The sequence below is a fragment of the Dipodomys spectabilis genome, unplaced genomic scaffold (assembly GCF_019054845.1).
Source record: "Dipodomys spectabilis isolate Male_0828 unplaced genomic scaffold, ASM1905484v1 ptg000046l, whole genome shotgun sequence".
NCBI lineage: Eukaryota > Metazoa > Chordata > Mammalia > Rodentia > Heteromyidae > Dipodomys > Dipodomys spectabilis.
Genome location: NW_024870723.1, coordinates 9,827,977 through 9,855,755, shown reverse-complemented (window position 1 = coordinate 9,855,755; position 27,779 = coordinate 9,827,977). Strand labels below are relative to the sequence as shown.

General features: G+C 51.3%; 1 protein-coding gene across 1 annotated transcript; it reads right to left on the bottom strand.

Moving 5' to 3' along the window:
* Window positions 1-5,423: 5,423 nt before the first annotated feature.
* Window positions 5,424-10,493, bottom strand: LOC122107079. The gene is made up of 3 exons (XM_042678664.1): window positions 9,102-10,493; window positions 6,660-9,023; window positions 5,424-6,593 (listed from the first exon to the last, which is right to left on the bottom strand). The coding sequence occupies exons 1-3, from the start codon at window positions 10,491-10,493 to the stop codon at window positions 5,424-5,426; spliced, it is 4,926 nt and encodes a 1,641-aa protein (XP_042534598.1).
* Between the last annotated feature and the right edge of the window lie 17,286 nt (window positions 10,494-27,779).

The window sequence follows — 27,779 nt, the reverse complement described above, 5'->3', positions numbered from 1 at the left end:
GCTTTCTCCTGCATCCTGCACACTCAGAGAAGCAGGAGGCTCTGGTGGAGGCTAAGGGGAGCAAAGAGAGCCAGAGGCCAGGAATGTGGCCCTGAATAGGAAGACGCCCCAGGTGTGGAACTGCAGTGACGGAGTCGGGACTATTGGCCATGCATTGGGGAGCCATGGATGGTTTCTGAACTGGAAGTGAGGTGACCCAGGCTGAGTCCCTCCGGCCTCCGGGTGCTGTGTCCTGAGCCATCTGTCTCCACCTCCTCCACTTGTGTTCCCTGCATCTCACCCACCCCACCCTCCACCCCCGCTGCTTCTCAACCACTTCGAGAAACCGAGAAACCATGTGTGACGGCGGAGAATGTAAAAATATATATGCAACCGAAAAACAACAACGCACTGACAGCACGCGGCTATAAATACTCCCCATGGGACGGAAGAGCACCCAGATCTGCTTCCTGCTGCCTGGGGAGAGGGGGGCCTGGCGCGTGCTAGCAGAGAGGGGCTTTCGGGAAGGAGACACGGAAAGAACATTTACAGACCTACTTGGTGCCAAGCACACCACCAGCCTTTGTCAAAAAAAAAAAAAAAGAAAAATCCCCAGTGAATCACTCCTGCGATCTGGACTTTACAGATAAGGAAACTGAAAGATAAAGGAAGTAGGTCATCTGGCCCAGGTTACATAGTCACGTGACTAGGAAGCGGCCGTTGCTGCCCTGTGAGAGGCTCTGCCTCCTTCCATCCCTGTCCAGCGGCAGAGAGAACACGCTTCTGTTTGGACACCATCCATTTCCCTCCCACCTCCTGCCGTTACCCCCGATTTCTGAGCTACAGCCACCGGGACCTTCCTTTCTTCTCTCAGGACCGATGGAGAGCAGAGCGCTCCATGCTTGTGCAGCTACCGTTCCCTTTGCTGGCCATACTGTTTTCCTCCTGGTTGTGCATCTACTTGTCCTGGGGCCCAGCTCAAGCCCCACCTCTTCCTGCAAGACCTTTGGGCTCCTCCCCTAGCCACACTTCCTTCCACCAGCTCTCCAGTACTTTCCCTGCAGGGTCTGGCACCATTGCAGGAGCGGTGCACAGCCCAGGCACTGGCAGAACTGACCTGTGGCAGTCAGGGGGGGTGTGGTGGCTCACGTCTATAATCCTAGCTTCTCCAGAGGCTGAGATCTGAGGACTGCAATTTGAAGGGAGCCTGGGCAGGAAAGTGCACTAGCTGGAGATAGAGCTGTGGCTCAAACGGTAGAGCACTAGCCTTGAGTAAAAAAGCTCAGGAACAGCGCCCAGGCCCTGAGTTCAATCCCCAGTGCTGGCACCGCTCAGGAGGGACCCTGGAGGGGTCTCAGTGCCGGTGGTGAGGGCAGCGCGGTGGAGGGCCCCAGGCTCCGTGGGGACAATCTGCAGGTAAATGAGGTGGGGAGTTGGCCTTGGCGCTCTGGAAATAGAAAATGGAGGTGGGAAGAGAGATGAATGGAACTGCCAGAGTGCTGGGTCCCGATGGACGCTGGCCATCCCTGGGGGCTTATCATGCCCCAGCCTCCCACAGGCAGCCTCAGCACATTTGCACCTCCGGCCAGGGTGGAGCTGAAGGGTCCAGATGAGCTCTCCTGGGCCTCTCTTAAAGACTAGCATTGCCCTAAAGAAGTATTGTGTCAGCCACTTATGGCTCTTTCCAGCATTCTAGTAGCTACTTCAAAAAACAAAAACCAAGAAACAGATAAAGCTCATTATAATGTTTCATTTAATCAGCTATACTCCAAATATAATTTCCATAAATAATCAGGGCCAAAATATTAGTGAGGTATCATATTTTCTTCACACCAAGTCTTCAAAATCCAATGTGTATTTTATCCTTAGAGCATGTTTCTGGGGACTTTGTTTTCTATCTTTCATTTTTTGTTCTTTTAGCCAGTACTGTGTGGCTTGAACTCAGATCCCTGAGGTTATCAGCCACGCTGCCAGCCCAGTTAGCTTTCGTTATTTTTCAGATAGGATCTTGCGTTTAGCCCCTAGGGGCTGGCTTTAGACCACGATCCTCTACCTGAGCCGCTCATTCTCTGTGATCCTAGGCAGGGACTTGTTGAACCTTGCCTGACTATTGGTTGAGAGGGGAGGATCTCATGAACTTTTTGCCCGGACTGGCCTTGAATTGTGATCCTTCCCATCACCACCTCCCAAGAAGCTGAGATTACAGGAATGGCTACCACACCCTGTCTGTACAATGGCTAAAGGGTTGGCTCCCAGCAAAGTTCCTTGTCACCTCCACTACACACCTCAGACTCTACCTCCACCTGTGTGTGAGGCAGGAGGCTCAGGACAGGCATGCAGGTGGTCTTCTGCACAGAGTGGACCCACACCTAAAGGGGGAAGGCACTGTGGGGCTGTTGCCACACGCTGGCTTTGGCCCAGGCAGCCGGGCTGGGGGGGGGGGGGGGGAAAGCGCTGGTACTCTGCCCTCCTCTACCTGTTGTCCTCACCGCCACACCTGTCTTCAGCTTGGAAAGGAAAATGGAGGTCAAGAGAGGGACGTCACCCTGCCCCTGTCTTCATCATCTGGAAAAATGAGTGCAAACCCTGACCTCTGGTTCTCAGGCAACAGTCACTTCAGTTCCAGACTCCAGCTCTGAGTGATCCCTGAGACCATAGCTGTGCCTCTGTGTCCTGATTTTTTTTTAATACGTTTTTTTGAAAGACCCCCGGCGGCGTGGGGTGTCCTTCAATCTGAAGAGACCCTTCCCCAAGGAACAACGAGACCACTTGTGCGGATGCAAACAGCAAGAGGTTTATTCGGGCAAGCCCTCGGCTCCCAGGTGCACTCAACCTCGAGATCCACAAGGTTCGGGTTGAGTGTCTGAGAACCGGTTACACGGGTACCCGGGGCGACAAAGCCTATCGGGAGACTTGCGCGCCGAGTGCTTGAAAGCACCCTCTTTTTATGGACAGCAGAGGCGAGGTTACAGAAGCGAGATGCGTGGTTACAGGGGGATGATTGGTTAATTTCAAATTACGTTCAGGGTGGGGATTGGTCAGGTTAAGCTAGCCAGATGGGGTAGGTGGGGTTGGGGGAAGGCTGACGTGTTGGTACTTGCCCGGACAAGTCCGTGCGGGTCGTTATGCACCGAAACTGTTCGTTCCCTGATTTTGACAAGTGATTTACTACATCCTGCCTCACCCTAACATTAAGGCTGAGTTTTACGGGAAGGAATGTGGTGGTCGGCTTTTTTTTTACCGGAATGCCTGGTTTTAAGGCATGTACTAGGGTCATGCTAGGGTCTGCCGGCGGTGACTCAGAGGCTCGAGGTTTCGTTTCCTGGTTAGCGGCCTGCACTTATCTCCAGGGAGGGGAAGGGTTAGTGTTAGCGCAAGCAAGTTTACAGAAGCAAAACCAGCAGTTAGCAATTGTATAATATAATAATTTTAACTTTAATTTTTAATCTTTTGCTGGGCTCAATAGGGGCTTCGGGAGGAGCGTCTGGGGTCTTTCATTCCCCCATTTTCTTTTTGTATGAATGAAATCCTTCATTCAACTGGAGATTCCTCCGTCAATTTAAGTTGGTGGTATTGTTGGGTTAATACTAGGGCCTGTACGACCGATAGGCGGTCCTTTATAAATTGTATTAGGCGATTGATGATGCAGGGGCCCACAGTAAGGATTAACATGAGGAGTATTAATGGTCCCATTAATGAGGATATCAGGGTAGTAAACCACGGAGACTTGTTCCACAACCCTTCATACCAAGTTTGTTGAGACTCAAATTCTCGCTGTCTATTGTTTAGTCTTTCTTTAAGTTTATCTAGGGACTTGATTATTACTCCTGTCTTATTGACATAAAAACAACATTTTTCCCTTAAGGCTACACATAAGCCCCCTTCCTTTAAGAACAGTAAGTCCAATCCCCTTCGATTTTGAAGGACTACTTCAGCTAAGGAGTTTACCGAGTCCGTTAGTGTTTGGACGGTGTTTGCCAAAGTCTTTAAGTCGTTATTCATGGCTTGCTGGAGGTCTGAATAGTAATCCACTCTTGTCAGGGCGGTGGTTCCTGTGGCAATCCCAGCCGATATCCCTCCTATACCTAGAAGGACAGCCAATGTAATAGACACGAGCTCCCTTTTGCCTCTATGAGTTGGTCGGTCAAAGTATTGGAGGACAACGCTGTCAGGATGGTAAGTGATGCGAGGCCAAATCTGTACTAATACACAATAATCCTTACTTTGGTTAAAAATAGCTGTCGACACACAGGGGGTTAGGCCTGTATTGCAAGCCCAATAGAGCCCAGTTTGGGGAACCAAGTAATGGGATCCAGGGGATACAGCCTGATTGTTATTGCACAGTCTTTGATGGGAAGGGGGGATATTACCTAAACAAGTCCCGCTCTCAGATACTTCTGGGAGAGTCAGCTGGTGGGAAGGCAGTGAATTACAGATGGAAGGGGGGTTGGAGTGGATGGAAAAATTGGCTTTTACAGCAATGCCTTCATAGTATGGAGGATTGGAGACCAGACATAGCCAACAGCTCTCGGTGCGACTGGGATCAGAATAATTTAAAGCAGTATATGCTCCCTTTACAAGGTCAATGAGTCTTTCCCCTGCCTCTGATGCGGCCAGGACCGGCATTGAGGCGGATAGGTAGGGGGAACTGGTCGCAAAAGGGGGCGGAACGGGGGCACTGAGCAAGGGGGTTTGTGGAGGATTTCTAGCAGTGAGGACCCTGGGTTTTGATAAAACTGGGTTGGGCCCGATTGGCAGGATGGGTGTTATTGTTTGCCTGCGTAGCCTGATTTGGAATGTCACTCCATAGGGTCCAGATCCAATTGTATGCCATCTAATACCCCACTGTCTGCCTGCCATCCATAGGGCAGGAAGTAAAGCTCTTCCTCTGTCTGTAAAGGATATTTTTAAAGGCAGGCACGTACTTTTGAAGTAGCATGAAGTACCCCAGGGCCGTCCTTTTTTTACATTAATCAGGTCCCAAGTGGAACTTGGGTTCCAATATGCATCACCCGTGGTCTCACAACCCCAAGAGGCACAAAAGTAGTCACTCTCCTGTCCACACTGGTTAGATGTTGCTCTACCTTCTCGAGGGCAAACATAAAAATCAACCTTGGCTAAACTTGTCCTTTTGTCCGGGGAACAGCATCCTGCATTAAAGCCCCCCATATTGGGTATGCCCGAGCAGTCTTTTACCGGGAGTTTATCAAAGGTGAAACCGGGCAGGTCCCAGGGGCGGGGCGATCCGGCTACTAATTGGCAAACATCTGGGGTTAGATCTGGCCACCAAGCTCCCCACGGATGGCGGTCGGAGCTGATCTGCCAGACTACATCCGCTGTGCCAGACAAAATCTGCCAGGTCTGTCGCACGGGCTGGTGGGGATTGGGAGAGGCAACACTCAAGAGGGATAGGAATAGCAAGTAAGCAAGGGAAGCAAAGGAAATCATTTTCGCGTAAGTCTTATCTTTAAGGGATTTTGAGTGCGCTGCACTTTCCAGTCCGGGTTTGTTGAGGTCTCTTCCGGGGTCCGGGCGGCCTTGACGTGGGACGCGTGGATCCAGGCGGCGATTCCGTCCACTTTTACGGCTGTAGGAGTGGTGAGGAGAACGATGTATGGTCCTTTCCACCGTGGTTCCAAGTTTTTGGTCTGATGGCGTCGGACCCACACAGAATCTCCTATCTGGAAACGATGAGGCACGACAGGGTCGTTTTGTTGATCCTGGTACACTGCCGCAAGAGGCCTCCAGACTTCACGCTGGACAATCTGAAGTGCCTGCAAGTGAGCTTGTAAAGAAGGGCTATTAGCATAGTCAGATATATGAGGGTCAAGAAAATTGACAGCCGGCGGGGGAGCTCCGTACAAGATTTCAAAAGGGGTGAGGCCATGGGGGCCAGGGGTATTGCGAGCGCGGTAAAGGGCAAGGGGCAGGAGGAACACCCAGTCCTTTGAGCCAGTTGCAAGTGTTAATTTGGTTAAAGTCTCCTTAATCGTTCTATTCATTCTTTCTACCTGCCCTGAGCTCTGGGGTCTGTAAGCACAGTGTAATTTCCAATCAATCCCCAACAGTTTGGCCACCAACTGACTTACCTGGGAGACGAACGCAGGCCCATTATCAGTCCCTAATACCTGTGGCATACCATATCGGGGAAAAATTTCTTCCATCAGCTTTTTTGTTACCACTCTGGAGGTTTCATGTTTGGTAGGGAAAGCCTCTACCCAGCCTGAGAAGGTGTCCACAAATACTAGGAGATATCTGTAACCATACTGTCCAGGCTTAATCTCCGTGAAGTCGATTTCCCAGTGAGTCCCAGGTCGCTGTCCTCGTACCCGCACTCCTGGCCCTATTTTGGTCTTCCCAGCGTTGACACGGGCACATATAGTGCATTGATCTGTCACTGCTTGTAGGCTGTCCTCTTTTCCCAGAAGATGCATTAGCCCTTCCTCACGCTCAAGGAGGGTCTTCATTTTCCGGTTGCTAAGATGGGTTAGTTTGTGGAGGCGGTCTATCATTTGACGAGTCCACTTTCTTGGCCAAACAGTCTTCCCATCGTTAGTCCAAGCCCCTCTCTCAGGGTCAAAGGTGGCCCCCATTTTCTTTAGATCGTCCATGTCCTCTGGACTGTAGGGGAGCGGACTGGGTCTTTTTGTTCGCGGCTTGGTTGTCATGGGGAGGAGGACCGGGGTGGTTGGAGTTCCGGCTAGCGCTGCCTCCCGGGCCGCCCTATCAGCCAGTCGATTGCCTCTCGCTTCCGAGGTTTGTCCTTTTTGGTGTCCCGGACAGTGTATAATGCTCAGTTTTTGGGGCAAGAACAAGGCCTCCAATAGGGCCAGAATTTCCGGCTTATTTTTAATTTCCTTTCCCTCTGAGGTCAATAAGCCCCGCCTGCGATAGATTTCTCCATGCACATGGGCCGTAGCAAAAGCGTAGCGACTATCGGTGTAGACGTTAAGTCTCTTGCCTTTTGCCATTTTGAGTGCATGGGTCAGGGCGATCAGCTCGGCACGCTGTGCTGACGTCCCAGGCGGAAGTCCCTCCGCCCAAACTACCTCAGTCTCGGTGGTGACAGCAGCTCCGGCCTTCCTCTCACCATGGTCCAAGAAGCTGCTCCCATCTGTATACCAAGTGAAATCAGCATCCCGGAGGGGCTGGTCGGTCAAGTCCGGTCGAGTTCCATGTACTTCGGCCAGGATCTGCAAACAGTCATGGGGCTCCGCCTCCCCCGGTTGTGGCAGCAGGGTAGCGGGGTTCAGAGTTACTACAGGCCCGAACTGTATTCTGTCTTTATCTAGGAGCATGGCTTGGTAGTGGGTCATGCGGGCGTTAGAGAGCCATCGGTCTGGTGGTTGTTTGACCAGGGCCTCTACGGCATGTGGGGCCAGGATGACAAGTGGCTGGCCTAGGGTAAGCTTACCCGAGTCTTTTACCAGGACTGCAATCGCCGCAACCATCCGCAGGCACGGGGGCCATCCGGAAGCAACCGGATCCAGCTTTTTGGAGAGATAGGCCACAGGACGTCTCCAAGGCCCCAGCTTCTGGGTCAGGACTCCTTTTGCATATCCTTGCTTTTCATCTACAAACAGCTCAAAAGGTTTGGTTAGATCTGGCAACCCTAAAGCCGGGGAGTGTAAGAGCGCCTCCTTAATGTTTTGGAAGGCTTTTTGTTGGATCTCTTCCCAGACAAATAGCGTCCCAGGTTTTGTTAACGGGTACAGAGGGGCGGCTATCTCCGCGAAGCTGGGAATCCACAGTCGGCAGAATCCAGCTGTTCCCAGAAACTCTCGCAACTGTCTTGGACTCTGGGGTGGGGCAATATCCATAATTGCCCGTTTGCGAGACTCTGTCAGCCACCTCTGCCCGTCTTTGATCTGATATCCTAGATACGTTACTTGCTTCTGACAAATTTGCGCCTTTTTGGCGGAGGCCCTGTAGCCGATGGCACCCAGGGCCTGCAGGAGATCTTCAGTCCCTGAGTTGCAGTCCTCCTGTGTCTGGGCTGCCAGCAGGAGATCATCTACGTACTGGAGCAATATTAACGTGGGATGTTGAATTCTGAAGTCGGCTAGGTCCCGATGTAACGCCTCATCAAATAGTGTGGGGCTGTTTTTAAACCCCTGGGGCAGTCTAGTCCAAGTCAATTGCCCCGACACTCCCAGCTCTGGATCCTTCCATTCAAAGGCAAAAATAGGCTGGCTACTGGGATGGATTCTTAAGCAGAAAAACGCGTCCTTTAAGTCTAAGACAGTATACCAGATATGAGTGGGGGGCAGACTGCTCAATAGGTTGTATGGATTAGGGACCGTGGGGTGAATGTCCTCAACCCGCCTATTAACTTCTCTCAAGTCCTGTACTGGTCTATAATCTTGAGTTCCCGGCTTTTTGACCGGGAGGAGCGGAGTATTCCAGGGAGACTGGCAGGGGGTTAGTATTCCTTGGTCTAACAGTCTCTTTATGTGAGGACGAATTCCCCGACGGGCCTCTTGGGACAGCGGGTATTGTTTTATAGACACAGGGGAGGCAGTGGCCTTTAGTTGGATAACTAAAGGAGCCTGGTGGACGGCTAAGCCTATGCCTCCCGTCTCAGCCCACGCTTGCGGGAACTTTCGCACCCAAGGCCGTATGTGGGCGTCCTCTTTGTCCTGTTTTTGTTCATACAACCTGTACTCGTCCTCTATTCCGAGGGTCAGTACATGTAAGGGCTGTCCCTTGGGCCCAGTAATGCGTGCCCCTGTCTCCTCAAAATGAATTTGTGCCTTTAATTTGGTTAACAAGTCTCTTCCCAGTAGAGGGTAAGGGCAGTCGGGAACATGCAAGAAGGAATGCGTTACCTTACCGGTGGCCAGTTGCACTCTTCGATCGGTGGTCCACCGATACCGCTTCCCTCCAGTGGCTCCTTGCACCCAGGCTGATCGGTCACTCAGGGGTCCGGGGGCCGTGGTTAATACTGAGTGTTGGGCCCCCGTATCCACCAGGAAGGTGACGGGTTGCCCCCCAACTTCCAGAGTTATCCTAGGCTCAGGGGGGGGCTCCTGGCCTGGACCCCCCTAGTCGTCTAAGGTTAGCAAGGATGTCTGGGGCCTAGGTCTCCGAGGTCCCCTGAGTCTTTTTGGACAGTCCCTCACCCAATGTCCCTTTTCTTTACAGTATGCACACTGGTCCTTTTCCAATTGGGTGCCTGGTTTGTCTCCCTTCTGTCTTCCCTGCTCCTGCTGCTGTCCTGATACTATGGTGGCCAACAACTTACTCATCTCCTTTGTTCTTTTACGATCACGTGCACTTTCTCTTTCTTCAGCTTCTTTTCTCAGCCTTTCCTCCCTTTCTTCTGGAGTCTCCCTTTTATTATAAATGCGTTCGGCTTCTTTAAGCAAGTCCTGGAGGGACAATGTCTGAAGATCCTCCTGCCTCTCTAGCTTCTTTCTGATATCAGGAGCCGATTGCCAAATAAAAGACATAGCAACATTCGTAGCCTGCCCTGGATCCTCAGGGTCGTAAGGAGTGTAAATGCGATATGCCTCCTTAAGACGCTCAAGAAAAGCCGAAGGCGACTCCTCTACTTTCTGAACTACTTGCTTTACCTGCGCCAAATTGGTGGGCCGCCGGGCGGCCCCTTGGAGACCCACTATTAGCAACTGGCGGTAAAGGCGTAGGTGGTTCCTACCTGCATCCGTATTGAAGTCCCAATTGGGCCGTTCCAAGGGAAAAGCAGCGTCTATCTCATTAGGCAGTTGAGTGGGACGCCCGTGGTCCCCGGGGACGTTCTTCCTAGCTTCGAGGAAAACACGCTGTTTTTCCTCAGTAGTCAACAGTACCTGCAATAGTTGCTGGCAATCGTCCCAAGTGGGTTGATGAGTCACTAAGATAGATTCAATTAAAGAGGTTAGTTTTGAGGGGTCTTTGCTAAAGGGAGGGTTGTTAGTTTTCCAATTATACAAGTCTGAGGCCGAAAAGGGCCAATATTGCAGCTGGCCGTTCGTCCCTGCACGCAGAGGAAACGCCTGAGAGGTGGAGGTAGAGTCCGGGACCTGTTCTCGGCGTCCGCGGAGTCGACCGGCCACCGGGGATGGTGCAGGGTCGGCAGGCGGTGGAGGGGCGGCAGCCACTGCTTCCTGAGGCTGCTGAGCATGTCCCTGATAGGGAGGCGGTTCTTCCGTCAACAAATCCAGGAGAACTTCTTCCCCTGGTGGCAAAACCTTTGGGGTGGCAGGCCTGCCTTTCTCCGGAGGCACCTGCTTTTTACTTTCTAGGGGAACAAGGGCTGGGTAAAGTGAGGAATGTGAGGGAGGTTGGGGAGCTGGAGAGGGGAGGAGAGGAGGAGGGAGTTGGGGTTGGGGAGTCAAGGACGGAAGGAGCGGGGACGGGAGTTGAGGTGCAGATGGAAGGGTCAAGGGGGTAGGGGGTTGGGGCGCCGGGGCGGGTAGGAAGGGTTTTATCCACGAGGGAGGATCAGAAATAAGAGCCTCCCAAGTGACAATATAGGGGACCTGGTCTGGGTGTCCGTGTGGTCCCGGATCCATGACTTTGGCCTTAACCTGTAAGGCAATGGTTAGGTTAAAGGTTCCTTCTCGTGGCCAGCCACAGTTGAAAGTGGGCCACTCTGATGAACAGAAAGTTATCCATTTTCTTTTCTTAACTTCTACTGAAAGATTGTGAGCCGCTGTTTGCACATCTCTCCAGTTCTGTAAAGTAAGGTTAAGCGGGGTCGCGACAGTTTGTCCCATTTTATAAAAACTTTTAGCGAACACAAACACAAGACAGACAATACGTAACTTCGCTGCGCGTCTTTGTTCTCAAACAGAAAACAACCTGATGGAGACTTTATTGAGAGTCCGGATCTCTCGTCTCCTCTGATGAACCACGCGTCCGAGGGGACCGGGTTTCAGATGGGCCACTTTTTCAGGCCCTCGGATGAGCCACTGTTTCAGGCTCCGGATGAGCCACTGTTTCAGGCTCCGGACGAGCCACTGTTTCAGGCTCCGGACACCCCCAAGACGTCTCCTGGGGGTTGCGGTCGGGAGTACGAGCTCGTCAGCTCCTCCACGGGCCCGCCAGATACGGACGAGTACGGCCGAACTCACCAGATTCGCAAGCGCACAGAAATTGGCCACACAAGACTTCAGACAGCTTACAGACAGCACACAGACGACACACAGATGCTGGCCAGCTTACCTCCCGAAAATGGGTCGGTGGTCCCTGGGTGGGGGTCTCTATCCCGGACGAGCCCCCAGATGAAAGACCCCCGGCGGCGTGGGGTGTCCTTCAATCTGAAGAGACCCTTCCCCAAGGAACAACGAGACCACTTGTGCGGATGCAAACAGCAAGAGGTTTATTCGGGCAAGCCCTCGGCTCCCAGGTGCACTCAACCTCGAGATCCACAAGGTTCGGGTTGAGTGTCTGAGAACCGGTTACACGGGTACCCGGGGCGACAAAGCCTATCGGGAGACTTGCGCGCCGAGTGCTTGAAAGCACCCTCTTTTTATGGACAGCAGAGGCGAGGTTACAGAAGCGAGATGCGTGGTTACAGGGGGATGATTGGTTAATTTCAAATTACGTTCAGGGTGGGGATTGGTCAGGTTAAGCTAGCCAGATGGGGTAGGTGGGGTTGGGGGAAGGCTGACGTGTTGGTACTTGCCCGGACAAGTCCGTGCGGGTCGTTATGCACCGAAACTGTTCGTTCCCTGATTTTGACAAGTGATTTACTACATCCTGCCTCACCCTAACATTAAGGCTGAGTTTTACGGGAAGGAATGTGGTGGTCGGCTTTTTTTTTACCGGAATGCCTGGTTTTAAGGCATGTACTAGGGTCATGCTAGGGTCTGCCGGCGGTGACTCAGAGGCTCGAGGTTTCGTTTCCTGGTTAGCGGCCTGCACTTATCTCCAGGGAGGGGAAGGGTTAGTGTTAGCGCAAGCAAGTTTACAGAAGCAAAACCAGCAGTTAGCAATTGTATAATATAATAATTTTAACTTTAATTTTTAATCTTTTGCTGGGCTCAATAGGGGCTTCGGGAGGAGCGTCTGGGGTCTTTCATTTTATTGTGAAAATATTGTACAAGGAGCAAGGTAATGAGTACATTTCTTATCAAGCATTGTTGCCTCCTCCTTTGTTTTTCCGCTACCATCCCTTCCCTCCCACCTCCACAGCTACATTCCCCCCTCTCCCGCCCCCTCCAAGTCCTGATTTGTAACTGGAGAATTGCGATCCTACCAACCTCGCAAGGCTGGAGAGCCAGGGAGATGTGTCCACACGCTAAATGCTTGCTAGAGGGTGAGGCACACTGCAAATGCTGTGTGAGACCAGACAGACAGACCCACTGACCGTGCTCTCCAGAGCCACTCTGTGGCTGAAATGAGGCAAGCAGGCGGGGGCGTTGTGAGCACTCTGAAGTCTTCTCTGGAGACACAAAACACCTTTTGGCTGCAGAGGACGTTGCACACTATAATTGTTCTTGCAAAGCCTTTTGTGAATGTCGCTGCAATGGGGAGGTGATTGTGGATTAGCTTATATCTATCTATCTATATTCCAAAAGGCACTTCAAAAATCATAAATCACTTGGGGAACATGGAGCATTTTATAAGTGCTTTCTAGACTGTTGAGTACCCTGCAAGTTGGAAACAAGTGGCCTTTCAATGCTGGGCAAGAAGTGGGGTGGGCGTGGGGAGAGAGACAGCGGCTCTCAAGCATCCAAAAGGAGTGGCGGCCTTGCCCTCGGCCTATCTCCTCTCCTGCCCTCCCCCTCCCCCTCCCTCCCTAGCAGCCGCACAGGGGAGGATCATTCCAGCAGATCTGCAGTTTCCGGCCATCCCGCTGTGGGCCAGGGCAGCCTCTGTGCCGCTGACTCAGCCAGATGGGAACTAAGCAGGAGCTGGTCCAGGCTTCCTTGCATTCATACCTTCTTTTTCTGCCCTCCTCCACCCCACCCCCTTTCTACCACAAACACAATGAACTTGACACCATTTAAAGATTCCCTTCTTGGGCAGGAGAGGTGGCAGGGCTGACTGATGCCCTTGCTCAGCAGGCTACACCTGGGCCTTGTCTGGAGACCCCCATGGATGAAGGAACTGCAGAGAACCAAGGGCAGGTGGAGGCTGTAGCCTTTGGACCTCTGGAAGGATAACAGAAAGGCCACAGTCTGGAAGCTTCCCGGCTCTTCCACCTTGACATCTATCTCCATGACTTTGCACAGGCTTCTCTTCTCTGAGTGCTCCAGATGCATGTGTCTACAGGTGGTCTGTTGTGTAGGAAGTTCTGTCCCTTCCTCGGATGCAGGCCTGAGGGCCTTCTAATTAAGGAAAGCTAGAAGAAAAGGCAGCCTCTGCAGGGTAGACCCAAGTTCAAATCCTGCCTCAGAGACACACCAGCTGTGTGTCTTTAGGCAAGTCACAGAGAAGTGACTGTATAATGGTCATAATATCAGGCTCTCCTACTTACACAAAAGGCTCAGTACAGAGCGCATGTCTTGCATGCCCTAGGCTCAATCCCAAGCAGCGGAGGAGAGAGAAAGTTACAAGGATTTAAAGACATAGTCCTTGGATAGGGGCATGGCTCAGTGATAGAATATCTGCCTAGCAAATCTAAGGCCTGGAGTTCAAATCCCAGAACCACCCCACGAAAAGGGGGCCTCAAAGACATGATCCTAGAGCATGTGTGGCCCCAAACCTGGCATGTGACAACTGCTCCATAAATGAAAATCTCCACACGTGCTTCTTCAGATGTATGGTCTTTCCCCAGCCTCAGACCTCCACACCCCTGCAAACCCCCAGAGTTGTTTCAGCCCTTCTTCTGGTTACCACACTACATGATTTGGCCATGTGATCCACATCCTCTCTGTTCCCTCATACCCATGTGTGAGCAAAGGATTTTTGCTGGTCCTGGGGCTTGAACTCTGGGCCTGGCTGTTGTCCCTGAGCTTTTGTGCTCAAGGCTAGTTCTCTACCACCTGAGTCACAGCTCCACTTCCAGCTTTTTGTGATTTATTGGAGATAAGAGTCTCACAGATTTTCCTGCCTAGGCTGACTTCGAATCACAATCTTTATATCTCAGTAGCTAGGAGTACAAGCGTGAGCTACTGGTGCCCGGCATGCCCAGCATTCTTTGCAGTCAGTTTTGCACACTGAACAGGGTCCACACCGCAGCCCCGCATGCCAGCTGCACAAGTACAGACAGGATCCCAGCAGCTATGCATCTCCCTGGCCCCCCAGACATGCAGCACATGTCTGCCTCCCAGCCACCTCTATGGCCCTGAGTGCCAGGTAGTGGCTGTGGTTTGTCCACCATTGAGCCTCTAGCACTCAGCCCCGTGTCTAGACCATGTGGGCAGCTCGGAGTCAACGAAGAAACATGACAGGTAACGGAGGGAGGGGCAGAGGGAGATGTAAGGGCGCAGGGCTGTACTCGAGGTTGCTGAATGCCTTCTGCAGTTGGAGGCCTCAGTTCTAGGCCAAGACTACATTGGTCAATTTTTGGTTCTGTGATGGAAGTGCCTGATGCAACCTAACCTTATCAGGAAAAGTGATTTGTTTGACTTACAGTCTTGGGGCTTTTCAGGATATGGTGTTGGCATGGGCTCAGCCTGGCCAGGGTTTTTCTGCTGTATCAATCTCCATAGATGATGAGAAGGGAGGGAGGGAGAAGGGGAGAGGGGAGAGAAGGGGATAGAGGAAGGGAGGGATCATATCTCAGCCAGGAAGCCAGGAAGCCAGGAGAATCTGGACAGGGACAGATGCAGGTTTTCTAACAACTTTAATCTCTGAGGATGAGGCCTCCTGTGGCTTCCCACTGGGACCTACTTTTTAGAATTCTTTTTCTTTGTGCCAGTCCTGGGGCTTGAACTCATGGCCTATGTGCTCTCCTTGAATTTTCTTTTTTCTCAAAGCTAGTACTCTACCGTTTGAACCATAGCTCCACTTCTGCCTTTTTGATAGTTAATTGGAGTCAAGAGTCTCATGGACTTTCCTGCTTGGTCTAGCTTTGAACTGTGATCTTATGGACTTGTCTACCTTTTTTTTTTTTTTTTAAATTTTTTTTGGTCGGTCGTGGGGCTTGAACTCTGGGCCTGGGCGCTGTCCCTCAGCTCTTCAGCTCAAGGCGAGTGCTCTACCACTTGAGCTACCGTGCCACTTCTGGTTTTCTGGTGGTTTATTGGAGATAAGAGTCTCACGGTCTCTCCTGCCCAGGCTGGCTTTGAACCGCGATCCTCAGATCTCAGCCTCCTGAGTAGCTAGGATTACAGGCGTGAGCCACCAGCGCCCGGCTTTGTCTACCTTTTTTTTTCGTGGAGCTTGAACTCTGGGCCTGGGCGCTTTCCCTGAGCTCTTCAGCTCAAGGCCAGTGCTCTGCCACTTGAGCCATAGCGCTACTTCCAGCTTTTTCTGCTTATGTGGTGTTGAGGACTCAAACCCAGGGCTTCATGCATGCAAAGCAAAACACTCTGCCACTGAGCCACCTTCCCAGCCCTGAACTGTGATCTTATGATCTCAGCCTCCTGGGTAGCTAAGGTTACAGTCATGAGCCGCCAGTGCCCAGATCTGGGCTCCACTCTTTTTTTTTTTTTCCTGGTTGTGGGGCTTGAACTCAGGGGCTGGATGCTGCTGTCCCTGATCCTCTTTGTGCTCAAGGCTAGCACTCCACCACTTGAGCCACAGTGCCACTTCCAGCTTTTGAGTGGTTTATTGGAGATAAGAGTTTCATGGGGACTTTGCTGCCTGGGCTGACTTTGAACCATGACCCTCAGATCTCAGCCTCCTGAGTAGCTAGGATTACAGGTGTGAGCCAACAGCACCCTCCTGAGCTCCACTCTTAAAGATCCTACCACCTCAGTATCACCACACCAAGGCCCAAGTTTCCAACCGTGGTAGGGCCTGATTAAGTCTCTTAGTTGGGAAGAGTCTGACACTAACACTGATGTGTGATTATTTCAGACTCGGAGAAAGAACCCTTGCCCAACACTTCCTCAGTGTTACCACTTGGGGTTCAATTCTTTATCCTCAGTCTGATGTGTTTCTGCCAAAAGCAACAGTCACCCAGGGTGACTAGAACACAGAGCAGTGGTTCCCAGAACAATATGGAGCACTTGTAAATACCAGAGCTACACTTGATGGCCTGGCACTCTACCCCTTGAGCTATGGCTTCAGTGCTTTATTTTTGCTGGTTACTTAGAGATAAGAGTCTCTCTCTCTCTCTCTTTTTGTTTTTTTGCCAGTCTTGGGGCTTGAACTCAGGGCCTGGTCACTGTCTCTGAGCTTCTTTTGCTCAAGACTAGCACTCTACCACTTGAGCCACAGCGCCACTTTCAGCTTTTTCTGTTTATGGAATTGAACTAAGGAATTGAACCCAGGGCTTCATGCATGCTAGGCAGACACTTTACCACTAAGCCACAGTCCCAGCCCAAGAGTCTCTTGAATTTGTCTTCCAGGCTGGCTTCAAAACCACAATCCGTAGCTCATGCCTGTAATTCTAACTACTCAGGAGGCTGGGATCTGAGGATCATGGTTCAAAGCCAGCCTGGGCAGGAAAGGCCGTGAGATTCTTATCTCCAATAAACTACTCAGAAAACTAGAAGTGGCGCTGTGGCTCAAGTGGTAGAGTGCTTGCCTTGAACTGAAGAGCTGAGGGACAGTGCCCAGGCCAAGAGTTCAAGCCCCACAACCCCCCCGCCCCCTACACACACACACAAAAGACAATCCTTAGGTTTCAGCCTCCTGATGAATAGCTACAATTGTAGTCATGAGCTGCCAGGACCCAGCTCACCTTGGAATTTGAACAAAATAAAACTGCAGGCTGCACAACAGATCATCTGAATCAGAATCTCAAAGAAGGGGGATGACCATGTGGCTCTGGTGTTTAACAAGCCCTCCCTGGGATTCTGTAGTCTTACTGAGCAAGCATGGAGAGAAGAGAGTGGACAAGTGTAGCCTAGCGCTGGTCTAATCTAAGCAGCTAGTAGGAAGAGCACTGGACTGGGGAAACGGGGTGGTGGCCTGCATGATGCGTGAGCATGGCTGCGTCCCTCTCATCTCTGAGCTTCAGCGTTTCCATTCAGCTCAACCCTGGGAGGCTGCTGAGAGGAAAGCTTTGGGATTGGACCCGTCTGGTTTGGCCAGTTGTCTAGGCCTATCATTTCTTCATCTGGAAGACAGAGTTCTATTGATGTGCGCATCTCTTCCTAGCTCAGCATCCGTGATGCCAGGTGGAGGTTTCAATTCGCCCACAGTGAATCATCCACAGTGGAGAATTTACCCCAAAGTTAACTGGCACACATGACAGATCAGGAGGCCTCACACCCATCCACACCTGTCCATTTTATACCACACTGATGAGACTCAGATGATATCTTTTTGGTGCCAATCCTGGGGCTTGAACTCAGGACTTAAGCACTGTTCGCTGGGTGGTTTTTTTGTTTTTTTTTAATTTTGTTTTGTTTTCCCTCAAACCACAGCTCCACTTTTGGCTTTTTTGGTAGTTAATTGGAGAAAAGAGTCTTATGGACTTTCCTGCCTGGGCTGGCTTTTGAACCATGATCCTCAGATTTCAGCCTTCTGTGCACCTAGGATTACAGGTGTGAGCCACTGGCACCTGGTTCAGATAATAATACCTTTTATTTTAGGTGCTGAGTAAAAGAGTTATTGACTGTTTTTCTAAGCACTTTGCATAATACCTGTGATACATCAGAGTTAAGCCCACTTAATATTTGTCAGCCATTACTTCATCCCTGTCCTGGTACATAAAGTTTTCACATCTGTCACACCAAATAACTATAGCCTTAGGAAGTTTATAGAGGAAGAAATTCAGGATTTAGACAAACATTTTTCTGCTGACTCTGGGGCTTGAACTCAGAGCTTGGGCACTGTCCCTGAGCATTTTCTGCTCAAGGCTGGCAGTCTACCATGTGAGCCACAGTGCCACTTCCAGCTTTTTGTGGTTAACTGGAGAGAAGAGTCTCACATACTTTCTTGCCCTATCTGGCTCCAAACCACAATCCTCAATCTCAGCCTCCTGAGTAGCTAGGATTACAGATGCAAGCCACAACTAAGTTCTATGGACTTACTGTGCACTAAGTTATTCCTATACACCCATCTCCTTTCCACGCTACAATACCGTTCCTGTCATTATAGGGGAGGGAAAAACAAGTTCCAGAAAAGGCAAGGCACCACCCAAGGCCACACAGTTTGTCTGAGTCTCAATATCCTCTTGAACTCGCCTCTCTTCCACTTGCCCATCACCTCCAGCTACATCCCTGGATGGAAATAGGCTTTGCTGGTATGATCAGCCTGGCCCTTTCCAGCTCTGACATCCTCAGTATTTAAATCAGCACATGAATATTTCACAAGCATCCTGAGCGAAAATAACCCCCTGCCTGGTTATGTCAAGCCTCAGCCCCAGTCGCCAGGGCCACGGCTCTCTGGCTATTTACGAGACATGCCGTTCTGTGAGGCCTCGCAGCAGCAGCCCAAGGAATCGATAGTCTTTAAATAAGTAATTAGGGGAGCTGAAGACGCGGGCAGAGCTGGGAGGGAGTGGGGGAATAGCAGCACAGAACTCTCCCCAAAGCATCCTGAGGTAACAGGAACCCAGCCTGCCTCTCTCCCTGGGGCCCCAGGTCTGGGCTAGCAGGATGGTCAGGGAAGATTCATGGGCTTCTCAAAGGCTTCTGATTAGAACACAATCCCTTTCATTATCCAAGAAGCTGTAAAACACACAGCAACAAACATCATTTACCATGGGAGTTGGCCAGCACATTGTTATTGGTCTATGTGTGTGTTTTTGTTATACTGATACTTGTTAAAACAGCAGCAACAACAACAAAAACCCAGAAGTTGAAGCATACTGTCCTCATTCTTGTGCTCTTGTGCTTGGATGAAATTGTATCCCCGGAGGCCTCCTGGGCCTGTCCCTGTAGAAACAGCAAGTACCCCATCCACCCAGGCAGCCGCAGCTCTGTGCAGCTTTATCCTCCCTCCCCCAGACTAAGGGAACCCTAGATCATCATGGGGTCCAGCCTGACAGCATGATGCCTTGTCCCCAACATGTGTGGTTGGGCAACCATTAGAAAGGGGGTGGTGTCACCCCAGCTGCTGTGAGAGAGTCCCCCATGACACTGGCAGCTGAGAGCTCCCACATGGCAGGTATTTCTTGTCAGTGGCAGGGCCTTCCACGGGGTGACTGAAAGCTCCTAAGGACCTAGGTAGGTGACCTGCAGTCATCTATCTTGGGCAGGGATTTGGGGACTAGACAGGAGAAGTTTTCACGGGCGATACTGGAAGTGGCTCAGGCCATACTACCTCTGTCCATCAGTCAAACCTAAGTCCCCTTGCCACCCTACCCCTCCCTACCCCTTACCTACCCCCCCCCCCCGAAATGTAGCCTGGCTGTGTCCCCTGGAGGAGATGATGGTCAAGTCATGATGCCTGGTCTAGACATGGCAGGGCAGACCTGGATAGGAAGTTGGCAGAGTTCAGAGTCTGCCAGGAAAAAGGGGAGCTGCAGTCTCCAGTTGGAGGTTGAAAACAAGCCCCTCCTAGTCCTCACTCTGTTGTTTAAGTCTCCCTAAAGAGACACCACTGCGCTGAACCTCCACTCTGGACCGCAGACTCTGGGTCCTTGCTAACTTAGCCCAAATGGAGTGGGCAGGTCTTGTTTCTTAAGGGCTGCTGAGAAGCCCTGGAAATGCTGCTCTATTTCCTGTGTGGTTCTCTTCTCTGCCCTCCCAATTTGTTTGGGGGGAAAAAGGTAGGAGCTGCTCCCCTCAGAGTTACATGACACTAGATAAGCCAAGAGCTGATGGCTCACTCCTGTAATCCTAGCTACTCAGGAGGCTAAGATCTGAGGAATGAGATTTGATGCTAGCCCGGGCAGGAACGTCTGTGAGACTCTTATCTCCACATAACTACCCAAAAAACCAGAAGTGGGGCTGTTGCTCAAGTGCTTGAGCACTAGCCTTGAGCAAAACAAAGCTCAGGGGTAGCTCCTAAACCCTGAGTTCAAGCCCTAGGACTGGCACACACACACACACACACACACACACACACACACACGTTACATGGCACTAGATGCTACTGCAGGCCTGATCTCCTTTCAGAACATTCAGAACAGCACTAGAGAGAGAGATCACACACACACACACACACACACACACACAGACACACACACACTCTCTCTCTCTCTCCATGGAACTATCTGCTGCAGACCTTTGGGTATCTGGGGGAAAGTCAAGATGCTGCAGGAAGCCCCGCCTCCCAGCACAGAAGCTTTGTGGGGGCAGATGCACTGCACTTGACTAGAATAGGGACTCCAGGGAGGGTATGTGGTCCACACCACCAAGAGGACACACCCTCCCTGGTCTGGAATCCCCAGTGACACCGGGACAGAGGGTCTGTCAGATATGAAAGGCTACAACAGAATGGTGCCCAGTGGTGCGTGGCCTGTTGTCTCTGTGGCTGGAGTGAGGGTGACCAGCTGGCAGGCACGTTGGCAGGTGTAGAGCTCTCGCTTCCTGTCTAGCCTGTTTCTCCAGTTTCCCTGTCCATTCCATGGGGCATGTGATCCTTTCCCAAACAGCTCTCTCGGGTGAGCCAGACAGAGCCCATCCTCCTTCCAGCAGTGGAGCCCCCCACCCCCACCCCCCAGGAACCCGGGCTCAGCACTGCCCCTGGGTCCCCAGCCTCTCTTACCAGGGGCCTCCTTTCCTGCTTTTCACCAGCCCAGCACAGAACCCAGGCAGGTTTCATGCCTTCCACCCGCAGGCCAAGGTTCCCCTCTCTTTCCTCCAGGAGATTTTGAGCAAATCCATAACTATCCTGGCTTTTCACACCCCTTCAAAATTCAAAGTCCTCCTGGGAGCAGTGGTGAGAGAACACTATAATTAGGTTTCTCTGCTTCCTGGGTTTGTTTGGGGAGGCCTCCTCCTGGAGACTGGTCTCAGATCTCCCGCTAGGAAGGCAAAGGCTCTACTCCTGGAGCCAGGCCTCAGTCCTTTATGCTTTTCAGTTTGTTTTTCAGATAAAGTCGTTGTCTGAGTTAGCTTCAGATCCTCCTATCTCCACCTCTTGAGTAGCTTGCAGTACAGGAGTGCAGCCTCATCCTACTAATAATAACTAATAATAGTTATTATTATTATTATTATTACCAGTCCTGGGGCTTGAACTCAGGGCCTGAGCACTGTCCTTGACTTTTGATCAAGGTTAGCATTCTACCACTTGAGCCACAGCACCACTTCAGCTTTTTCTGAGTATATGCTACTGAAGAATCAAACACAGAGCTTCATGCATGCTAGGCAAGCTCTCTACCACTAAGGCACATTCCCAGACCCAGCATAGTTTTGAGAAGGATCCAGGGCACGGAAAGGTTGAACATCACTCTGGATTGTTGCCTCTTCCAGGCTGTAGCCTCAGGATTTCTTCCTCCACCATATGCTTCCCCAGCTTGCTTTAGGAGGCTTCTGTTGTTTGTGGGTCACTCATCCACTCCTCTTCCTTCTTACCCTGTCTGTCTAGGTAGGTGGTCCCAGAAGCAGTTGTCCACTTTCCAACCACAGCTGACTGGTTAAGGAGGGTTTCTAGCCCAAGTCAGGCCAAACCAGCTTATTTCCAGCAGGTTTGTTTGTTTTATGCCAGTTCTGGGGCTTGAACTCAGGGCCTGAGCCCTGAGTGTTTTTTGTGTGTGGTTTGTTTGTTTTTTCCCTTAAGGCTAGTGCTCTGCTAGCCACAGGGTATTCTACTTGAGCCAGGGCTCTACTTCCAGCTTTTTTTGTGTGGTTAATTGGGGATAAGAGTCTCATAGACTTTCCTGCTGGGACTGGCTTTGGACTGAGGACTGCAATCCTCAGATCTCAGCTTCTTGAGTAGCGGGGATTACAGGTGTGAGTCACCAGCATCAGGCTTGCAGTTATTTTTAACTGGAACCAGAAGGCAACCATTCTGCCCTCCCTAGTGAGTATTTGAGCTGAGGGCGGGCTCTTTTGTTGTTGTTGTTGTTTGTCTACAATTTACAGGAGAGTGAGTTGCTCACTTTGGCCTTCATTGGTTAGAGACAGAGGCAAGGGCCTCTGCTTGGATCCTGTCAAATCCCCAGAGGCAACAGAGCCAGGCAAGCCATGTGAATGAATGAGTGCCCAGAGGCATACAAACCAAGAGAGATGCCTTGGGCACTGGGGAAGAGAGAGCCAGGGCCCAACACCAGGAGGTGTCAGCCTCTGCCGGGGGCAGGAGGTGACATTCAAGGTGGAGGGAGTGTTTTGGATGCTGCAAGTGGGAAAGAAAGAGGCAGGTGGTGGTTGAGACTAGGCAGACAGCAGGCATTGGGTTGGCAAAGGTTTACCTGTCCATACAAAAAACCAAGAAGTTAGCTGGATGCTGGTGGCTCACGCCTGTATTCTAGCTACTCAGGAGGCTGAGATCTGAGGATCTCAATTCAAAGCCAGCCAGGGCAGGAAAGTCCCTAATCTCCAATTAACCACCAAAAACCCAGAAGTGGCGCCGTGGCTCAGTGCCTTGAGCTGAAGAGCTGAGGGGACAGGTCCCAGGCCCAGAGCTCAAGCTCCGTGTCCAACCAACCCCCTGCCGCCCTCCTCCCCCCACCAAACAACGAGAACTCGGCCAAGCAGTGGTTATGTCAAAGACTATCCAGCTAGCCTAAATCTGCCCGCTCAGGGATCATCTATCAGCCTACCCATGACTACAGCTCACGGACCTTTGACCCTGACTCCCCCTGACCTCTCTGCCACTTTTTGCATTCTGACCCTTGACCCCCACCCCACCAGTCTTCGCACCCCCTCCTTCTCTGTCCCTTTCAGGGGTCTCCTCTTCCTGGGCCCAGCTTTGAGAAGTTGGTGGCCTCCCTTTAACCAATGTCCATCCTGGATGACTTAATCCCTTCCTAAAGTTTAGTAGTCCCTTTCAAAGTCCTCACATTTCCATGTTCACCAGCTCCACACCCAGTTATCTAGTGGCCTGGACCATTTCCTCAAGACTCTCCCCATGGCCATCTCAGATCCAGAGATATCTCAAATTAGACTCCTATTCCCCCTGTAATCCCCTGGTGGGCACCCGCATTAGGGGTGCCTCAGAGGTGTCCTGCTGCACACCCCATGAGACTGGATCACCAGTCTCTTCAAGACAAAGGCTTACACAAGTGACTCCTAGATGCCACTGTTTGATTAGGACTCTGGAGGGGGTGACGCTCCTCACCCATGACCTCCCCTCCAGCCTCCTGGGCCAGGGTAGTAAAAGTTGACCACATCGATTTGCACCACGCTTAGAAGTCAGCGGTCAGCTGCTGACCACACTGTCAATTATTCAGGCTCTCTGGGATTCCACCGAGTGCCGGTGTAACTAAAATACAGCTCCTGTGTCCTCGCTCCCCCTCTTCCCTCAGAGGCCTGGGCAGGTGCGACAGCCAGCCCCAGGCAGGTGCAAGGATGCATGCCCACCCCTCTACCAGGAAGTCCATTTGCACCTGGCAGTTTCCTGGTCTGGGGATCTCTGGGAGGCCTTGGGGGAGGGGAGGGGGGGGGAGGAGGAGGGCCTGAGGGCACAGCTGGGATCAGCTACCAAGAGTCACCTGAAGCCAGTTTTCATTCCATTTCATGGGACACAGATTTTCTTTGCCTGCCTTCCTTCCTGCCTTCCTTCCTTCCTTCCTTCCTTCCTTCCTTCCTTCCTTCCTTCCTTCCTTCCTTCCTTCCTTCCTTCCCTCTCTCCCCTTCCTTCCCCCTCCTTTCTCTTCCCCTCTCCTCCTCTCCCCTCCCCTTCTCCTCTTCTCTCTCTCTCTCTTTCTGTGTCATTATGTAGCCCACTGGTCTTGAACTCCTGATCTTCCTGTCTCTCTTGAGTGTTAGAATTACAGATACGCTCACTAAACCAGGCCATAGACATTCCATGTCACCAGAGACAAACTCTGAGAGGCTGGGAGCCAGAGATCTGCAGGGATATGCACATGTCCAGTGGGAAGTCCATCCATGGGGGAGAATCCTGGGCTTCGGATAAGTAATAATTAAGACTTCAAATGTGCCTTCAAGTCACCCGAGCTTCCAATGACATATGTCACACTGTGGTCTCTTTGGACGTTGGTGGTGCATGAATAAAAATGCATTCATCCAACGTTTGTTATTGAGTGTGCCCGACACTTGTGAGGTGCTCAAGGTGAGAAGAGGACATCAGTTCCCCGCCCTCCACCCCCCCCCATAACTCCCATACTGGAGCACTTACAAGGAGGGGATGGGGGGTGGGGGTGGATCTAGGCACTCCCTCCCAATATCCCAGCAAAGGGCCTGCTGGTAACATCCCTATCTTTCAATCTAAGGACAGTTGTAGAGATGGGGCACAGAGAGCTGTGAAAATGCCCAAGCTCACACAGCCTGTGCAAATGATGAAGCAGGCTCTGAGCTCAGGTGTGTGATTTTCAGCCTTTGCTGTCACCTCTCCACTCTTTCAGTGTTATGAGGGAGATGGTAGATGATGGCTAGATGATCACATAAGTAACTATCTAAAGACCAACCTATGGAGGGAAAGATCAGAGAGAAACTAACAGGAGGGACCAACTTATCCAGTCAGAGAACTGTCAGGGAAGGTTTTCTAGAAGGATCCTTTATGGCATGGCCCTCAGGAGGAGGCAGTCCTGGGGAAAGGGCTCTGACAAGGCCCATCCCATGTGTGCAGACCCTGAGGTGTTTCTTAGGTTCACCAAAACCTCTGCCTGAGCAGGCAATAGAGGAAATTGCTGTCCCCTAGAGGTACCCACTTCCTCTTTGTCACATTATTTTTAGGTTTCTTACTTTCCCATGCCACCAGCTGGGTGGGGCAGGGTCAGGACCTTTCACTGCCAGGTTGTTTATACTGTGCCTCCCAGCCTCTCCCTTCAGAGACCTGAACCACTGGCCACCTGGAAGCCAGTTCTCTTCTCCCATATAATTATCAAATCTTCTAATAGCTCCCTCCTGGGCCAGAGGCCACGCTCAATATCAAGGGCTGCTTGGCCTCCCTGTCTTAACCCTCTGTCTATGTGTGTTCTCTCCTCCTTGTCTGTTTAAAACCACGCCCTCCAATGATCTCTCTCTGTGGGTTCAGATATGGAGTTGAGTGTGGGTAAGACATCGAAGGAAGACGCTGGGGCCTTTTGTGTGCTAGAGTGTGGGGGAAGGTCTATGACTCATAGTGCAACCTGGGACATATATGAAAGGGAAAGGGGGTGCTACTACTAATTATTAATTGCTAATTTTGTCGGCTGCAAACGCAAGCCCAGGCAAACTGAGATTCACTGTCATTCAAGTTCAGCAGAATAGAAAAATGAATAGGGATTTGACTATCAGGGATCAATAGAAAACTGAATAGGGATTTGACCACAGGAGTCTTAACAGGTGATGACATGAACAAATAAGTGGTAAGTTCAGGGAAGACAGTAGCGTTTATGGTGACAATAAACTGATACTGGATCTCCATACCCTGATCTTGGGCCATGGAAGAGTGGAAGGAGAGTCCAAGTAGATTCCAGGTAGGAACACGTGAGTGACTTGAAACAACTAGAACAAGAAGCAAAAAACTTTCCACCCCTGTGTTCATGGCAGACATCATTAATTGATCACTGAACCCTCCTTCCCTCTGCATCCCCATCTAAGCTCAACACAATGTTCTGGGCCCGGGCAGTCATTACCAAATGTCAAGCTGATATTAGGGGCTTGGCCATGGGTAAAGTGTATCCCTGGATGGAAATGAGGTCCACTTGACAGAAGCCTAGAATTCAAGAGTAAGGAGCTGGATGCTTTTTTCTAGGTAATAGGGAGCCATGTATTCATGTAGAGGAGGAGTGATGGAACTTAGTGTTAGGAAGGTCACTGAGGTAGAGCAAGGGGAGTTCCCACAGACCCTGGCCCTGGGGGGAAGCAGGGAGTAGGAAGTGGGCCTGTGACGAAGGAGATGGAGGCAGGAAAGCAAAGGAGAAAGTGGAAGGTGATTCCATTTCTGGGTTTCTAGTCCTGGTTCTGGGAAAATGTCTTCAGTAAGGCAGGTGTCCCAGCACATGGTAGTGAAATAGGGATGCTGCATCTAACTGGCACCATCTTGGCCATGTGGTGGATGGTAGGGTTTAACTGGTGCTATCTTGTCTTCATGATGGAGGCAGGGAAATCCCATCTCCCAGGTGAGGGCCATACTTGAATTCCTAGAGGCAGGGGCAAGGGCTTATAAATAGGTTACTGGACCTGCCAGTCTTGTGTCGTGAACTCCCAAGCTCACTGTGACCCTGCCCCCTGACCTGACTATATTTTTAGGCCAGGACCAGCTCAGACATGGGTCATGTTCTCCTGTGTCCTGTGTCCTGTCTCTTCTCCGGTCAACATGGTGCCCTACTTCAGCTCCCCATTGGAGCTGATCTGGTTTGTTAGTATTGTTTTTCTGCTCTTTCTTTCCTCTCCTGCTCTCATGGCTCTGTTAAGTGCATTCAAGGGGCTGCAAGCCGGTCTTTGCAACAAGATTCCACCTGCATTCGCTGGCCTTCTAATGAAGACTCATGATTCTACCTCTCAAAATGTGGCTTCTCGCTATAGACAATAGCAGTCTCCTGCCTCAGAGGCCACGACCGACGGCCACCTTACACTCTGCCTCCAAGGGAGAGAAGCCAAACTCGTTTGATGGGGCTTATCAGTAGCACTTCAGAGCCTGGAAAAACTTACCTGTCCAGCATGGGACAATCTGGAAAAATCTTCTGTACCTGAGGCCTTAGTAGGGGAAGGAAGAACCTGTGTGGGCCTCCCCTGAGAGTTGAGACGTGGCGCCTCGAGATTAACCCCTGGTTAGATGTCTGCTCAGATGGGAGCTGTGTCACCTGTCCCAGGGCCACCCAAGGGAGCCGTGGGGTGACCAACACAGTTCCAGGGAAGGCCTTTTGAGTCTCGGCTCCTGGGAGCTGGGTGTTGATAAAAGCCTCAGAGGGTAGAGGGCTTGGCGGTGCCACCCCTTCTCAACACAGGCCCAGGAATCTGGGTGCTAGAGCACTGTGGCTGGAGTGCTGGAGGGTCACGTGATCTGGAGAGGATCCTGTACTGCCTAGGAGAGGGCTGAGCATGGAGTCCCTGGTCAATGAGGACCACAGGAGTCTCCACCTGCCACCACCAATCCCCGAGGCCTGAGCTGGGTCCACCACAGCCCAGCCAGAATCTTCTAGCCAGAGGTCAGTACAGAGGTAATTCTTGCTCTCTTTACACCCCACTACTAGGGGTAAGTCAAGAGAAGGTGTGTGTGTGTGTGTGTGTAAGAAAGAGAGAGAGAGAGAGAAAGAGAGACAGAGAGAGAATGTGTGAAGGCCCTCAACACACACACACACACACACACACACACACACACACACACACACACACACACACACACACGCTCATGCTTCTAGCCCCTCCTGCTTATGTTGGGGATGAAGATAATTTCCAGTAAAATCTGAGCCTAGACTTTTAAAACAACCAGGTCTTCAGTAAAATCTGACTGTTTTTATAATCAAATGCGTCTGAAAGTTTTGGAACTGGGCCGTGGCACTAACTGGGCCAAGGCTACTAACTCCTGCCTGGGACAGGATGATAGAGTTTGACTGGTGGCAGACAATGGAAAACCAGACCGGAGTTGTAATGGTAACAGCCAGCTAAAAAGCCTGGTTGATACAATTGGCTTGAACGGGGAAAGTACTAGAAACAAGAGTAGAAAGAGCCGTATCAAGTGGTATGAAGCAGAGGGACTTTGGATAGTCTAATGCTGTTCCTGCACTCATCTTTCCCTACAAAATCCTTGAAGTCAGAGCTACAGGAAGCTCAGTATCATGGGAAAAACAAGGC